At 51.1% G+C, this 16,284-nt stretch overlaps 1 protein-coding gene across 4 annotated transcripts in view; it reads left to right on the forward strand.

Moving 5' to 3' along the window:
* Positions 1-13,842: 13,842 nt before the first annotated feature.
* The window catches only part of NSMF (NMDA receptor synaptonuclear signaling and neuronal migration factor), a 50,174-nt gene continuing 47,732 nt past the window's right edge, over positions 13,843-16,284 (forward strand). For all 4 annotated transcript variants that reach the window (XM_063174815.1, XM_063174817.1, XM_063174816.1 and 1 more), the window contains exon 1: positions 13,843-13,983. In XM_063174815.1, coding sequence (XP_063030885.1) covers positions 13,877-13,983 — 107 coding nt within the window. In that variant the 5' untranslated portion in view covers positions 13,843-13,876. The remainder of the gene's footprint in view (positions 13,984-16,284) is intronic.

A 16,284-nucleotide genomic window follows, 5' to 3' on the forward strand; every position in this document is an offset into this window, starting at 1 on the left:
TAACTTGCTCCAGGGGTCACAATCAAATCCCCAGGTGCTCTGGGCTGTGTGCCAGGGTCTCAGCCCCCCAACGGGGTCCTTGGCAGCTCTGGACACCCGGAGGGATGCACTGAGTTCCGACAGTGGGCAGAGCTGAAAACAGCAGCGGGGCCATCCCTGCCTGGGGCTGCTGGGGCCAGGCTGGGTGAGGAGCTGGAGGGAAAAACCCCTCTGGGGCTGCAGTTGCAGCATCCACAGGAGAAAATGTCTCTCTGCTGATGGTGTATAAATCGTTGTGTTAGGAAAAATTATCCACAAACACCAGAGGTTTATGTCCAAAAAGGAGACTGAGGAGTCCTTTTGCTTTATTCCAATAAAGGGAGAGGCCATGGGACATTCCCCTGGGGTCTCTCACATTTTTGGAGGATGCAGCCTCCTTTTTATCCCAATTTCCAGCCACATTTCCCTTCTCTCTTTCCCCATTGGCTGAGGTACTTGAGAGGTACAGACTTCCCAAAACACCTGATACCAAAGATTTCCCTCCAATGTATAACCCTCCCTTTTAATTTTTAATTGTTATGGAATTTAGGGGTTTTTCCCCATTGGCTGAGGTACTTGAGAGGTTCAGACTTCCCAGAGTGCCTGATACCAAAGACTCCCCTCTAATGTATAACCCTCCCTTTTAATTTTTAATTATTACAGAACTTAGGGCTTTTTCTTCCCCATTGTTTCTTTTATCTTTCAATGTCTAATTTCATTTCTCATCAAACCTAAAATTTATTTGTAAAAGTAAATATCTTTTTCCATTCATCAGTCAGTGGAATCCTTCCCATTGTTTCTTTTTATCTCCTGGTGCTGGTTTTATCCACCAGCAGCCCCACAGCTTGTTTGGAAAGACAAATCCACTATTCCTCTCAATTGCAAGTCATCCTGCTCCTTGCACAGACCCTTCTGCCAGCCTGGGATGTCTCATTTCAGCCTCCTCATCTGCCCCTCAGCAAAGCCCCTCAGCTTCCCTTCATTCCATGGTAACAATTTCTGTCAGAAAGTGATGTTGGGGAGAGGAATGTGACCCCAGCCTGCTGCAAGAGCTCAGCAAAGCAATTCTTCTTCTCCTGGGAGAGTGAATGTTTCAGTGTCATGGCTTGTGGAGGGCACTGAGAGGGTGAGGAGGACAATGGTGCTGCAGGGCATGCACGGAAGGGTCCCTGTGCTGCTGGAAGGTGGGGGTGCCAGTAGGTTTGAGCTGGAGTCTGTCCCCACGCCTTGCACTCCATGGGGTGTTTGCAGCTCAGGGCTTTGTCCATGTCCTCCCTGGGGCCTGCTCTGACTCCTTTGCCACTTCAGCTGCCCCTGGAGATGCCTCTGGTGTCCTCTGCCCACCATTCCCCGCACTGCAGCACTGTCCTGCTTTCCCCATCCTCTGCCCCAGTCTCTGCACCTGGGCCCAGCACTGTGGCTGCTGGAGTGATGCAGAACCAGCTGCTCTGAGTTACTTTCCCCTGATGATGTCTAGATTTTTTGTAGCCCATCTTTTTTTGACGAAACCTTTCCTCCCATCCTTTTTTTGGATGAAATGTTTCCTCCCAACTCTTTTGGATGAAACCTTTCCTCCATTCCTGTTTGAAAGCTGGCCTATTTTAACACTGCCAAGTGAAAATGGGTTGTGCACAGAAAAGATCCCAGTTGCTCTGTAGAACTTCTCTGTCATAATTATTCACTGCCAGTCCTTCTGCTCCCAGCAGCTGTATAATTTATCAGCTGTGTTTTGTGCTCATTTCTCAATCAATGATGAAAACATTGATTAGTGTCAGGCTGGGACTGACTCCTGCAGAATCCCTCTAAATCATCTCTGTTCACTGACGAGTCCTTGTTTGGGAGTTGGATTTGCAGCTCTCCATCCATTTAATGTGGGCTTTATTGGGATTGTATAGCGCTAAATTTGTAATTAGGGTGTCATAGGATATTAACTCAAACACGTTGCCAAAAGCTAAGCAAATAATGGCTACATGGTAACCTTTATCTACAAACTTGTAATTTTCTCAGAGGATGAACTGAGGCTCATTTGACAAGACACTTTCCATTGCACCACGCTGAGGGGTGTATTTTTAATCCCTGAATTCTTTATTAATTGAATCCTCTGTGTCCTCTCCATTTTTCAGTCTGGACTGAGCAGCTGTGAACCAGGGCAGCCGAGCACCCCATCAGCATCCTGCCAAACCTGGCAGCTCCCAGGCTCCCACACACACCCTCAGCAGCAGGAGGAGGTGGTTTAGCTCAGCTCAGCCCAGCCCAGCCCAGCTCAGCCCAGCTCAGCTCAGCTCTGCTGTTCAGAAACCCCACAGACGGCACCCAACATGCTCTGGGTTGGTATAAGACCACAGACAATTTCATCACCCTCATGTCTGACATTCCCATCCTTTCCAAATGCAGAAGGGACCCACTGAAGGCCTTGTCATGAGCAAACCTCCTCATCTAGGAATGCTGGAGCCTCTCCATGCTTGGAGATCTTCAAAATTCACCTGGGCAGCCCCTGAGCAAGGCAGTGTCACCTGGACATCAGTTCTGCTCCAAGCAGGATGTCAGACTGGAGACACCTGGGGCTGCTCCTGGCCAAAATCCTTTTATGCTTTTTCTAAGTCTATCTAATGAGTCTATAACATCATTAATGTTTCTTTTGTTTCTAATGTATTTAGTAAACAACTCTTTACTGGCTGTGGCTTTGCCAGACATGGATTTTCCTCTGTCCATTTACCCTCCTCTATCAATAGCTCTGCTCCATGGCTTGATATGGCTGCTGCATATTGATCAGTATCTACTCCTTTCTTCCTCATCATATTTAGTGTTGTTTTTCTTCCAATGGCTGTTTTCAGGACTACCAATTTACAGGATGGGCTTTCAGCCAAACTTACATTTTCTTGACTCTGCAATATCAGCTTTTCTGCCCTGTCACAAGCTCGACTCAAAGAACTGCTGCTTTCCCACACTGCAGAAGGTTTTTTCCCCCACAGATTCTCAGAGTTACCACCATCTCCATGAGGTTTGTGCAGCTGCTGGCTCCATAAGTGATGGAGAGCCCAGCAAGCCCTGTGAGGCCATGGAGGGTTGGGTGGCTCTGTGGCATGTCCCAGGCAGGAGCAGAGAGCTGAGCCCATCCAATCTGACCCAGTGCCCAAGGGAGGCTCTGCCCCACCTGCTCACACCTGGAACTCTGTTCCACTGCTTCACAGTTCTTACACAGTTTTTCTTCAAGTGGAACCTAAATTTCCCCACCCCAGTACAACCCTGCTGCTCTGTCCTGTCTCCAGCCTTGTACTAAACCAGAGTGCGTTGCTTCAGTTTCCTGGGGTGCCTCAGTCCCTTTTCCAGCCTTTGCACTCTTGCACCATCTGACCCCTCCTGGTGCTCCCCCTGAGTCCAAACCTCCCCTGAATCTCACTGGGGCTGTCCCAGCCCTGCCCAGCCCACACAGGGCTCTGGCACTGTTATTTCTCGTGCCATGGCATTCACCCGTTCTGCACAATCACACCATTTCTGACTCTGGTTCCACTGAAGATTTGCAGCAGCATCCCGGTCCTTTCCTGCAGAATGGGTGATGAACTGAGCTGCTGCCCATCCCCAGCTCTCTGCCAAATCCCACTCAGCACTGCTTTGAATCACCACAAACCTTTCAGGGCTGCTCTGCTCTTCCTCCTCTCCACAGGACAACTTGGAAGTGGGGCAGGAGCAGGGACAGCAGAACCTGAATGCACGCTGTGGCCACTCCTCTTCTGTGCCTTGAGCTATTTTGTAGCAAATTGTGGAATTTGTTCTCTTTGCCAACAGGGTCTAAGCTAGAGGCTCTTTGCTGCCTGTGCCTTTGTGTGATGCTCCAGCTGAAGCAGATGGCACCTATTTTGTTACACCCTCACCATGGCCAGGAGCTGCTGATGGCCCTGAATGTTTGTGCATCCCTCCTCATCCTCCAGCTGAGCTTTCTGACTCATCCTCCCCAAATGTTTCTCCCTGCTCTTTCCCTGCTCCTCGCTCTGGACAGGATCAATCCCCACGTGCCCTTGTTCAGCCTCGTGGCAGGCAGAAGCACCACTTGTCCCTTGTCGCAGACATTTCTTTATGAAAATCCTTTCTTAGGATTTTTTCTTCCTGAGAAGCTGAGAGGCTCCAGGAAGAAAATGTAAACAATGGTTATCTGCTGCTGTGGAATGCAACAGGTGCATCTGTGATTGGTCTTGTGTGGATTTAGTGACCACTCACAGCAGAGCTGGCTCTCTCTGTCTGAGCCAGCTGCCTTTGTTATCATTCTTTTCCTTTCTATTCTTAGCTTAGCCAGCCTTCTGAGATGAAACCTTTCCTTCTATTCTTTTTACTATAGTTATAATGTAATATATATATCATAAAATAATAAATCAAGCCTTCTGAAATATGGAGTCAGCTCTACGTCTCTTCCCTGATCCTGAAAACCCCTGTGAACACTGTCACAGTCCCTGATCTCCATCAGGACACTGAGCCATTGATGGTCACATCCACTCTCTGGTTGCAACCATCCAACCAATTCCTCATGCCCTGAGCAGTCCCTCCATCCATCCACATCTCTCCAATTAGGACAGAAGGATGTTGTGGGGGCCTGTCTCAAAGGTTTTACACAAGCCCAGACAGATACCATTTTCTGTAGTCCCTTGTCCACTGCTACAGATGGTCTGAGCCCTTTTACCAGCAGATGTTTCATTTCAATGGTTTCATTTCTGCACTTTTAGATACAGCAAGGGCTGGATATGGTGCAGTGTAGGGTTGGAGCAGAGTTTTGGGAGTGAGATGCTTCCAGGGACACAATCATACAAATTTTCTCCATAATTATAACATTTTTTCTTCCATTTTAGATATGACACAGTCACTTCAAACTTCAACTCTTCTTGTGCTGCGTGGTGCCAATGTCAGGACAAAGTCAGGCTGATATTTTGCCAAACAATGAAATACTGAGATGTGGATGGAGAGAAAACTGAGTAATCACTGAATCATTGAGCAATCAATTAGCACTGATCTGTTCCTGGAGCTGTTTCTGGAATCCTGACCTTGAGGAACTTCCATTGTAGGGGCCAACTCCTGCACCTCCACACTGCTGAGCAGTCCCTGGATCCCTGGGAGTAGGTAGAAAATTAGTTTCTGGTAGGTAGAAAATGAGTTTCCCTTCACCAGGAGGGTGGTCAAGTGTGGGAGCAGGTCACTCTGGGAGGGATCAACATCCAGCAAGTGCCTCAGTGTGGCCTAAAGAAGTTATTGTGCCAGATTTCTGGCAAAGACCTCCAGAGAGCCTCCACACTAAGGCTTCCAAAATTCTGTGGAGGAGTTAAGGAGTCTTCTTCCTATATGGCACACCCATAGTGTTGCTTCCTTTGTTATAGCAATTGGATTTATTATTTATTGTAGTTTATTCTGAGGGATTGGCTTATATCAGTTTGATGTGGCCAACAGGAACGAAAGGACATTACCACCCTGCTCAAATCCTCCTTCCTGCTACAGCTGATGCCCTTTGCTTTTGTTTCTCTCCACTTGCTGGATCATTTTAAGGGAAAAGAGGTATCTAATATTATGCTGCTCTTGAAATGCTCACTCTCCTGTCAGCTCTCCTAGCCCAGAACCATGGTCTCACTCAGAGTATTCCCCTCCTGGGCAGAGGGAGTTCCCTGGCAGGGATTTAGGATCATGCTTTTGGAAAGGTCCCACCCAAGGGGTGGACACTGACCCCAGCAATCACCCATGCTGAGGCTGTGTCTTCTCTTTGATTGATTGTGGTGTGCCCAGTGCAGTGGTGAAGCCACCACCCCTGGAAGGATTTGAAAGCTGTGTAGATGTGGCACCTGTGGAAATGGCACCTGGGTTTGGTGGTGGTGGCCTTGGCAGTGCTGGGGGAATACTTGGACTTCATGATCTGAGAAGCCTTTTCCAGCCTCAGTGATTCTATGATGCTGGTACTTCATGTTTCAAGCCCTCAGTCCTGACAAGGCTTCCATTTGAGATACAAATCTAATAAATAACTGGCATGGCTGAGTGCTGAGACATCCTTGGGGCTTGCCTGGGACCTGGTGTCACCTGGCTCTTGTCAGGCCAGCGAGACCCAGATGGAGCAGCCCTGTCAGGAAGGCAGCTCAAGATTTCAGCCAGCAGAGTAATAACTAATTGAATGTATTTCAATCATGAGATCCACAGAAGGAGAGCAAACTCCACAGAGTAGAAGGAAATTGCATCTTAGAGTAATCTGAATGTGGGTAGATAATTAGGCCTATATTTCATGGGAACATTTGCTGGGCAACATAATGAAAAGGCCAGCAACATAATTTTCTTTAAGTAGTGTGATGCCTCCCACTGGGGTGGTGCCGTGCCAGCGCTGGTGCTGCAGTGCAGGAGCAGGAGAGGCAGTGCCTGAAGCTGTGGCACAGTGGTGCCAAGCTGGAGCCTGGCCTCCCCCTCTCTAATGCCTGCTCAGAGAAAGCTGCTGAGGCTCCTGCCCTGCAAAGCAGTGGCAGCCCCACAGCCTCATCACTTTTCCACCTTTCCAAACAACGCACCAAGTGTGCTCAGGCTGTGCTTGCAGAGCCAGTGCTGCCCTGGGAGTCTCCAGTGGAAAGCCAGGCTGCTGCTACTGACCGAGTTTGGAGCTGCTCATGCCCTGAGTCCTTGCTGAGCCAGCCTGCGAGGTCAGTGCAGGTGAGGAGGCAGCTCTGGTATTGGAAAAAGGCTCCCAATATTCCCAGTTAGATTGTGCCTGGGCCAGTCTGACCCTCGCTGCTGGGCCAAAGGCAGCAACTGCGGTGTGTCACCCCAGAGATACCTTGGCTTGCTGGAGATTGCAGCCGGGCACTGAACAAGTCCAGGCTTGTTAGGAACCCCGTTTACCTCAGGAGGAATGGCTTCAGGCGATGGTGAAGAGAAAAAGGAGAGGATTCTGCTGGAGGGTTTAATGTCCAGAGGTTTATTCCATGGTTACAGAGGTCGGAACGTGAGCAACTGCTCCAACAGAACCTCGGCCGCATGCTCTGATCACCTTTTTAAGCTCAGGGACAGGGAGAGGGGAGGTACAGGTGAGCCACCAACCAGGTGAGAGGGGCAGGGTCTCAGGGGAAGGTGACACCCAGACAGGCCAATGACCCCTGGGCACAGGGGCATCCTTTGAACTTGACCAAGCACACCAGACGCCTTGCTGGAATGTTCAGCCCGATTGACAGGACTCACTCAGCAAGGGGGCAAGGGGGAAGGGAGAGAGGTACAGGCACACCTGGGGGAATGACCTGGAAGGCCAAAATGGGACATTACAGCACACCACAACACTCTGGGCTGGGATTTGAGGAACACACAGGTGTGTGTGCCTGGGAAAGGCCCTCATGCCCAGCAGGAGTGCTCTCTGCCCCCCCAGCCAGACAGGCTGCTGCTCTCACCCCAGGACAGTGCACCCACCCTCAAATCCCCCCAGGCTACCACTGTGCATGGGAAGTAAGCCCCCAAGACCTTTTTCAAGGTTTTTTCCCAAATTTGGGATAAAAATCTCTGCTTTTCCCTATCCTCCTCCCACAGCTGAGCACAGAGCCTCCCTTCCAAATCTCCAGTTTGGGAGGGCTGCTCTGGCTTGCTCTGTCAGGACCTTGCTGCCTTGTGCAGGACCAGACAGATGTTAAACACTGTCTGACCTCTTCATAGTGCTGGCAAAATTAGAGAACTTGGGAAAATGCAGTTGCTGAGGAGGAAAGAGGAGAGGGTTTAATGTTTGAGCACAGCTCACCCTGTGCTCAGGGTCCCAGTGGGCTGAGTTCCCCTCCCAGCTGGGACATGTCACGTACAGAAGGCAGGGCTGAAAGGCTGTGCCCAGCCCTGGCAATCACTGATTAGGTGTTTCACTAAAAATAGCTGGGGGTGAGCTGGCCAGCATGGGGTCTGAGTGCCCTGCATCGCAGCTGGTTCAGAGCTGCTCACCCAGGCATTTGAACTACCTTGGATTTGAACAAGATTTGCTGATGCCAAATGCTTGGCCATGTAAGAACAGCTCTATGCAAATGGATCCACTCAAAGGAAAACCGTAATTCTTGACAAACTCCAACTTGTTAGCTATTGATTTTGCTTCAGTGATATATGGCCTCATTTTAATTATACCAGTGTTGGGTAAGTTATTTTCTTACAGCTCCTCATTCGAGTGAAGTTCAGACTTGATTAATTTAACATCAACATCTTGAAGGGACTGAAGTGGCCAAGCAGGAAGGTGGAAAGGTGATATTTGAGTGACCTTCTGGCACCCAGGAGACCTTGAGCTTCCCAGGCACTTGGCCATAACTACTGTCCTCAAACCCTTTTCCAGTGCTGTGTGAATAAACCCCATCAGCTCCCTCCACCTCAGTGTTGTAGGTTTATCACCAGCTCTCAGGGTTGCTGTGCCTTGTCAAAAGAGCTTAACTAGAGCAGTGTTTAAGGACAGTGGGCACACCAGTTTGTCTTCTCTTTTCAGTCTTGTGCTTTGCCCCTTCAGTAGGAACACACTCAGGCCAGTTTTTTGGTGCAGAGAAATGGGAGCAGAAGGCAAGAGGCTGCAAAACACCCCTGCCCTGTCCTGTCTGCGTCACTCCTGTGGCCTGAGCACATCATGTTCCTGGGGAAGCACCTGCAGCTTGGCTTAAGCTGTGGTGATGTGAGCCCTGGGAAGTGTCTGTGGGGAGGGGTCCCACAGCTCCCTTGGCACTGCCGACCCTGGTGCTCTGCCCTTCCCTGGGTGACTGACAGTGCTCTCTGCAGGCACCACAAACAGTCCTGGGCTCAATCTGGAGCACAGGAACTGCAGTCATCTCACATGGGCCATTAAACACCCCCTTCATCCTGGTTTTATGCTTACCACGCTGCTGAGTCCCTTCCCTTCTCCCGGGTTTATAGTCCCACCAAAGCCAGGAGCCAGCATGAGGCACAAATGGATCTGGGCTGGGCAGGATGATATTCAACTGAACCTGGAAGAAAAATAGGATATTTCTGAGGATAAAGATCAGTGCACAGTCCAGTGCTGGAGGAGTTGGGATTGTTTTCATGCTGTCTTTATCTTTGTAATTATCTCCTCTGGATGTCCTGAACCTATTGCTTAGTTATTCACTATCACGAGGTCTTTGTATAATTCTTCAGTGTCTCATGTATTTATGACCCTGAATGCCTTAACATCAGCTGCAAGCTTTGTCACTCCTTTTTTTTCCCCAATTAATTTTCAAGATTATTTCTGAAAAAGCTGAAGTGAGCAGAGCCCTGCCCAGGTCCCTGTGGGGCTTCTTTCCAGTCCTCCCTCCATTCAGGAGCTTGCCTATTGAGAGCTGCTCTTTGGGAATCTTTTAACCAGGTATTTATTTATTTCAAGTATTTTCTGTTAATCCCATGGTAGCTGCATTCCTGTAAGAAACTCGTGTGACAGACCTTTTGGAAACCCAAGCAGACTACACCTCACACTTATTTACCTCTCTAAAGAACTGTAATGCCTTTATCAAACATTCTTTTTTTTTTCCAGGAAAATCAACTTTCTTTTCTTCCCAGTATTTCAAATGTATCCAACTCTGCACTAATGAGATTCTTAGTGACAATTTCACTTTGCCCAGGAGGGAACCTCAGACTTTAGGGTGCATCTTAACCCCAAACCCTTTGCATTTGTCACCTTGAAGCTCTCAGACAGCGAGGCTGTTACACACAGTGATTACATGCTACAACTAAGTAATTAAACTGTTTCACCTCTGAGCTCTCACTGGGCACTTAGGTGAACCATCTCAGCCTGGTGCATTTGCACTCTCCAGTTTTGCTATTTATTCCTCAACTTCTTCTGCTGACACTTGAACATGAGCCAAATCCAATGTCACGTCCATATAAAGATGACTTTTGGCACAGGAACGTCTCCAAGCTTTTCCTCACTGACTACAGATGCAAAATATTCATTGTTTTTCTGCTCTGACCTTATCTCCTACGAATGCTTCTCTTGCACCATAGCCAACTTCTGACTCTCCAGCTTGACGTGCTTGAAGAAGTATTTATTATTGTTTCCCTTTTGCAGGTTGCTGCTGTGACTGGTTTTGGCTTGCCTTATTTCTCCTTTTTTTTTTTTGCATTTAAATTGTCAGGATACACAGTTTTTGCTCGTTTAGACAAAAATTACATTTATAAATATAAAAAGAATGGTTCCTTAAAGTCTGAGTGTCAGAATCTGATACCTAGACCTAATAGGTTTGAGGTTCTGGGTTTTTTACGGGACAGAGATGTGCTGTTTGGTTTGCCAGGGTGCAGAGACACCAGATTTTCAAGTGTGATGCATTTCTCTGGACAAAACCCATGACTGGTTGGGATGGGCTTTGCCTGGCTTGGACATCAGGGCATTGCACCTTCCCTGGTGGAAGGAGGGACCATCCTCTGGCCAGCTGTGGTTCTTGTGGAAGGTGTTTTGGGGTGAGATCCCCGGGGAGCCCCATGGGCGGGGGTTTGGGGCTGGGGTGGAGGGCTGTGAGGCTCCCAGCCCCCTCGGCCCGTTTGCTGTGTGCGTGTCTGGAGGCCCTGTTGCCATGGAGAAGCCGTGGGAACTGTGCCTGCCTGCCTTGCCTGGCTTGTTCCCAGCACCAAGCAAAGGCATCGCTCCAGCTGTGAAGGGCCCCCCTGGTTACCCCCTCCTCTTCTGGGGTAACCCAGACCCCTAAATGCCTGGGATAAACCCAGGGCCAGGCAGGAAACCCTAAAGGAAGGCAGGGAAGAAGCAAAACCAAGAGGGGAATCTGCAGGGATGCTGTGGAGTCAAGGGCTGGGTGCTTCTCCAGGGCACACAGCCCAACATGGGAAATTCCCAGTGGATCTATGGGAATCTTCCCCTGTGAGAGTGGTGCAGCCCTGGGACATGGACCAGAGCAGGGTTTGCATCTCCATCCTTGGAGGTGCTCAAAACGCACTGGGCCAAGCCCAGAGTGAGCCCTGCTCTGGGCTGGAGCCTCCCCAGCCTCGGAGAGGGAGACCTTGCTGGGGAACGGGCAAGGCAGAGTTTGAGGGCACGAGGCAGAGCAGTCTGACCATGGGATGAAGATGGAGGCATCCATCTGGATGCTTTTTAATTCTGGGAATTGATAGCACTGGGCACGGCTTCATGGAGACTGGGGCTGCTTGCATGGCTCCAGTTCTCTACAAGTGGTTTTTTATTTCAGTTGCTCATTCAAAACAGATGGAACTTTTTTCTCCTTTTCTGTTGTAGGAACTCTTTCGTGACATGACTGTACAACAAAAAAGAGGGTGGGGGGAAGTCATGAGTAGAAATTTAATTGGAGTCATATTCTGGGGGAAAAAAATCCGATTTATTGAGGTTGGGTTTTGTTTTGTACATGAAAAATGTCACTGTGAGCAACTTTGGGGTGCTTCCAGGTAGATCTGGTGGGAATTGTGTCATGGATAGAGCAGACCTGCCTGTCAGTTTGGAGGGTGAGTTATATTTTTAAGGAACAGCATTTGCCTCAACTGGCAAAATATTTAAACATAGAAATAAAGACCATTTCCCCCATCTAGTTTACATAAAGGGGAAAAAAGGGTTGGGAAACACAGATTGACCTTATTTGTCAAGTATTTCCATGTCTTTATTGTGCATGTGTCACTTTTTCTGCTCACAGCTTGGGCCTCAGCAAAGATACAGCTCTGAAAATTTGTTATTCATAGTGAATTGTTCAGATTGTGATAAAATTCTGCTTGGTGAGGCATTTGTATCCTGCTCCTTGTGTCCACAGAAACCAGGGGAATTGGGTACCTTCTTCATCTTTTTTCCTCTCTATAGAAATTATTTTTCAGTGGGTAGGTTAATAGACCAAACAGACTTAATTTGTTCAAATCCTATTATATTTTCTTGCAGGTTTTATGTTGGAGTCTATGGAGAGAGAGGATTGAAGCTTTTCCCCAGCTTTTGGTCTCTTCATGCAGGGTCTCTGAAGGACAGTGAAACATGAGCTTGTGCTACAGTCCTTCCTCAGGTACACACAGCACAAGGTGTGCCTGTCACTCCCTCCTTCAGCTGCCTCCTTTCACAAAACCTGTAGGAATTTTAATTATTTATAAAACTTCTACCCCTCTGTCCAATATTATTGAATGAGTGGCTCTGAGTTTCTGGGTTTCCTGCACTTGCCTGCAGAGTCAGGGGGACAATCCAAGTGCTTTTTCTGTATGTATTTTGAATAATATGCAAGAATTTGCTGCCCCAGTCACTCAGGTATCCTGGAAGTGGATTTATAAAATACTTTCCCACGGAAAAACATTTTTCCAAACCTCCCTAGGGATCGAAACCTACAGCCCTGAAATTGATCTGGAGGCTGGAACCCCTCTGCTGTGAAGAAAGGCTGGAGGAGCTGGGAATGTTCAGATTCAGAAGGCTCTGGGGAGACCTTCTTGCAGCCTTTATATATTGAAAGGAGGATTATAAGGAAGATGGTGGGAGAATTTTTATCAGGGCCAGGATAAGAGGCAAAGGAATAGATTTAGACTGTGTGATAGGAAGAAAATTTTTATTATCAGGGTGGGGAAGCCCTGGCACAGGGTGCCCAGAGCAGCTGTGGCTGCCCCTGGATCCCTGGCAGTGCCCAAGGCCAGGCTGGGCAGGGCTGGGAGCACCTGGGACAGTGGGAGGTGTCCCTGCCATGGCATGGATGGAGTAAGTGATCTATGAAGGTACCTTCCAAGCCAAGCAGTTCTGAGACTGTGTGAATTGAAAATCCTCTAAGGCTGGGCTGACTGACAAACCCTTTTGTTGGGTTTGTTTTCAAGCACTTGATGATCTCAAGGCAGGTGTTTGCTCTGGCAGGTGACACTGGACATGAGGGGGTTTCTGAGCACCCATCTCCCCCTCATGGCTCTGCTGCCTCCAGTGCTGCTGCTCTGGGACAACAGCAGGGAGCAGTGACCTGCTCAGGGGACAAAGCCAGCGGTGTTTGTGTCAATCCTTCAGAGCTGTCGTGTCCAAAACCCAATAGTTTGACCTTCGTGACCGTGTCCACCCCATGAGCAGAGGGATGCAGCTGCCCTGCTGTGGAAAATAAACCATGTGTGAAATCTTTCAGCCGATCTGTCAAAGGCAGGCTGCAGTTTTGTGTCAAAATGACTGATTTTTTTGCAGGTTGCATGCCTACTTCCTGACAGGAGCCTGGAAGGAGATACCCCCGGGCCTCCCCTTGCAGCCGTGTCTGACGGCCGCTGGCTGGATATTCCCCTCAGGCAGAACCAGGGAATCACGGAGCATCCCGAGCTGGAAGGGACCCACCGGGATCACCCAGCCCTGCCCAGCCCCCCCAGCAGCCCCAGCCTGGGCACCCCTGGCAGCGCTGCCCAAAGGCTCCTGGAGCTCTGGCAGCCTCGGGGCCGTGCCCATTCCCTGGGCAGCCTGGGCAGTGCCAGCACCCTCTGGGGGCAGAGCCTTGCCCTGAGCTCCAGCCTGAGCTGCCCTGGCCCAGCCCCAGCCGTGCCCTGGCTCCTGTCCCCGTCCCAGAGCAGAGGTGGGAGCTGTCCCTCGGGAGGAGCCGCAGCCCCCTGAGGTGTCCCTGGGCCTCTCCCTCCTCCCGCCGCAGCCACACACTCCCCATGCGGGGGTCCCGCGGCCCCTGAGGCGGGGCCGGCGCCCCCTCCCCGGCCATGATGTCAGGCGGGCGGAGGAGGCGCCGCTGGCCAAATATAGCGGCGCTTCCCGGGCGGCGGGGCGGGCTCGTCCCTCCTTCTCTCCCTCCCTCCCTCCCTGCCTCCTGCCGCAGTCAATGGGGCGGCAGCGGCCGCGGCGGAGCGCAGCGCGGGCCGGGGCCGCGGGCCGGGGGCCGGCATGGCGGGGCTCTGAGGCGGCGCGGCGGCGAGGGGCGGCGGCGCGCCCCGGCATGGGCAGCCGCGGGGCCCGGCGATGAGCGCTCCCCCGGCCGCGACCCCCCGCGCGAATATGGGCACAGCCGTGTCCAAAAGGAAGACGCTCAGGAACGAGGCCATGTCGTCCGTGGCGGCCAAAGTGAGGTGGGTGCCCGGGGCGCGGCGGGCGGTGCGTCGGGGGGCCCCGCGGTGCCGGCACCCTGCTCGCCTCCGGCCGCCTCGGGGGTCGTGCCGGGCTGGAGGGAGCCCCGAGACCCTCGGGACGAGCCCAGGTAGCGGTGCGGGCACGACGCGGGGCTTGGGTCCCAGGGCCGTCCCGGGGCTGGGAGTGGCAGCTCCCGGCGGGTCCCTGTCGCTGGCTGCCCCGATCGGTGCCCCCAAAGCAGCCGCACACTCGCGGGTGGCAGCGGGCGGCCGTGCCACCCTTGCACCCCGCCGACCCTCAGCCTCTGGAGGGGTGACTGTGTCCAGAGGCGTCCCCGCCATCGGCCCGGCCACAGCACCCGCAGGGCTTTATTTGCTGGGTCGGCAAAGAGCGTGTCAGAAGTGGATTTGTCAGGGATGGATCTTTATAATCGTCGGGAATTCGGAAGCGCGGTCAGCGTGCCCGGTGGTTTCTCCTCTGCTGAAATGCCGTGCGCGTGTCCGAGGGCAAAGTCAGCAGCCTCCTTCAAGGGGTCTCCTCCTTTGAATGGAAAAACTGCTCTGTGAAAATCTGCACCCGCCGCATCTGCCCTCCCCGGCAGCGTCCCAAACCACTACATGGACCAGTTAGGGGGTTTGGGTTCTATATTGTGCCTGTTCTGGTTTTATATTGCTTGTCCTACGGTGTAGTATTTCACTCACTGCCTGATCCCAGTGCTTTTCAGTATCAAGCATGAGAGATCCGAGAAAATATTTGCTGCTTAGTGGTACTTAGGTTTAAAAAGCTGTCAAAGATGAGCTCTGCCTTAGTGCCCTTTCCCAGGTGAAAGACCCTTCTCCCATGCTGCAGTGCAAGTGTCACAGCAGTCATCCGGTGACTGTTTGGGGGCATTGGCACAGCTTTTTAGCTGCTCCTTCAGCACAGCTCTGCCAGGGAGTAGGTCTGTCACTGTCTCTGCTTCAGCTAGACTGGCTCTTTGCTGCTGGCGAAAAATGGGAGAAATTAAACTTTTCAGCTGCATTATGTAACACCTTCTTTGTGTTGTTAGACAAAATTGCGTTAGAATAACCTGGAGTCGTGTGTAGAACTCAATCCGTGTTGCTGAAAGATCTCAGTCACCTCTCTCTGTAACTCAACATTACTGCATCTCTGCTGTGCTCAGAGGAAAGAGAAGTCTTAAGGCTTGAAGTGAAGAGATGAAAAGCTTGTACCTTGCCATCTGTTTGAGTTGTAAAGAAATCCATCCTTCAAACTCTGGAGTATCTCGAGGGAAAGCTCTCCAGGCAGAGCCTGCAACTTCTCCCCACGTTTTGTTGCACCCTGTCCATAGCCAGTAATGAAAACACGAATGCTTTCCATGGCATTCAGAGATTTGGAAGTGGGATTCTTTGTGGTGATGTCAGCCAGGTGGGTATACAGAAATGGCACGCAAAGCACCATAAGTGCTGTGGTGGGGTTCTGGGAGTGGGATTAGGCAGTCACACAAACAACACACTCAGTAATTGGGAGGATTTCAAATGGTGGTGTGGGTGTTTGGGAGCGACTAATGTGTTTTGAACATAATGACTTGTTAGCCTACACCAGGGTGGGCAGATGCTGCTCAGGTTCTATCAGCTGTGTGGAGTCCAGGAGGTGCCTCGGGGGTTCTGGTTTGCTCCATACCTGCTGACAGCTGCAGGTACAGGTTTGTGGGAGCTCTGTGGTGTCTCTGTGCAGTAAGGTGGTTTGACCAGAAAAGAGTGGGTTTGGGCCGGGGGACATAATGCCCTTGAGGAGTGTCTGGTCACACAGGCCACGGCACAGGACAGGTGCTTTTATGCGTCTCCCTGTTGGTGGCCATGGTGGAAATTCCTGATCCAAAAATCATTTGAGAAGGTCGGTGAATGTGCGGAGGGGCTCCCTGCAGAGCCTCTTTGCATGGAGAAGGTGCTGGTGGTGACAGGTGCTGTCCATGTGCCTCCATCCTGCTGCTCCAGGCACGGCTCAGTCCCTGCTCCCGTGGGCTCTGTCATGCTCAGGATTCCTACAGCGGCAATGACCCACCTGCTGAAAGGTTTCCTGGAGCACATCACACACAGCTGCTCTGCTCAGTCCTGGGTTCTGCTCCCCGTATCTCCTGCGTCCTCATCTACAGCAAGGACTCTGTAGGACACTGGGTAAGGCTACAGAGAGACTGTTCTGTCCATCCCACAAGGGCTGGGCACTTGGGTCACCTGTGTGGGTAGCACTGCTGCAATGGTCATGTGCCCTGTGGGTGTAGGCAGCTGGGGGATCCTGGGATTTCTTCTCTGCATCTTCTG

Source organism: Melospiza melodia, chromosome 22, assembly GCF_035770615.1.
Source record: "Melospiza melodia melodia isolate bMelMel2 chromosome 22, bMelMel2.pri, whole genome shotgun sequence".
NCBI classification, from domain to species: Eukaryota; Metazoa; Chordata; class Aves; order Passeriformes; family Passerellidae; genus Melospiza; species Melospiza melodia.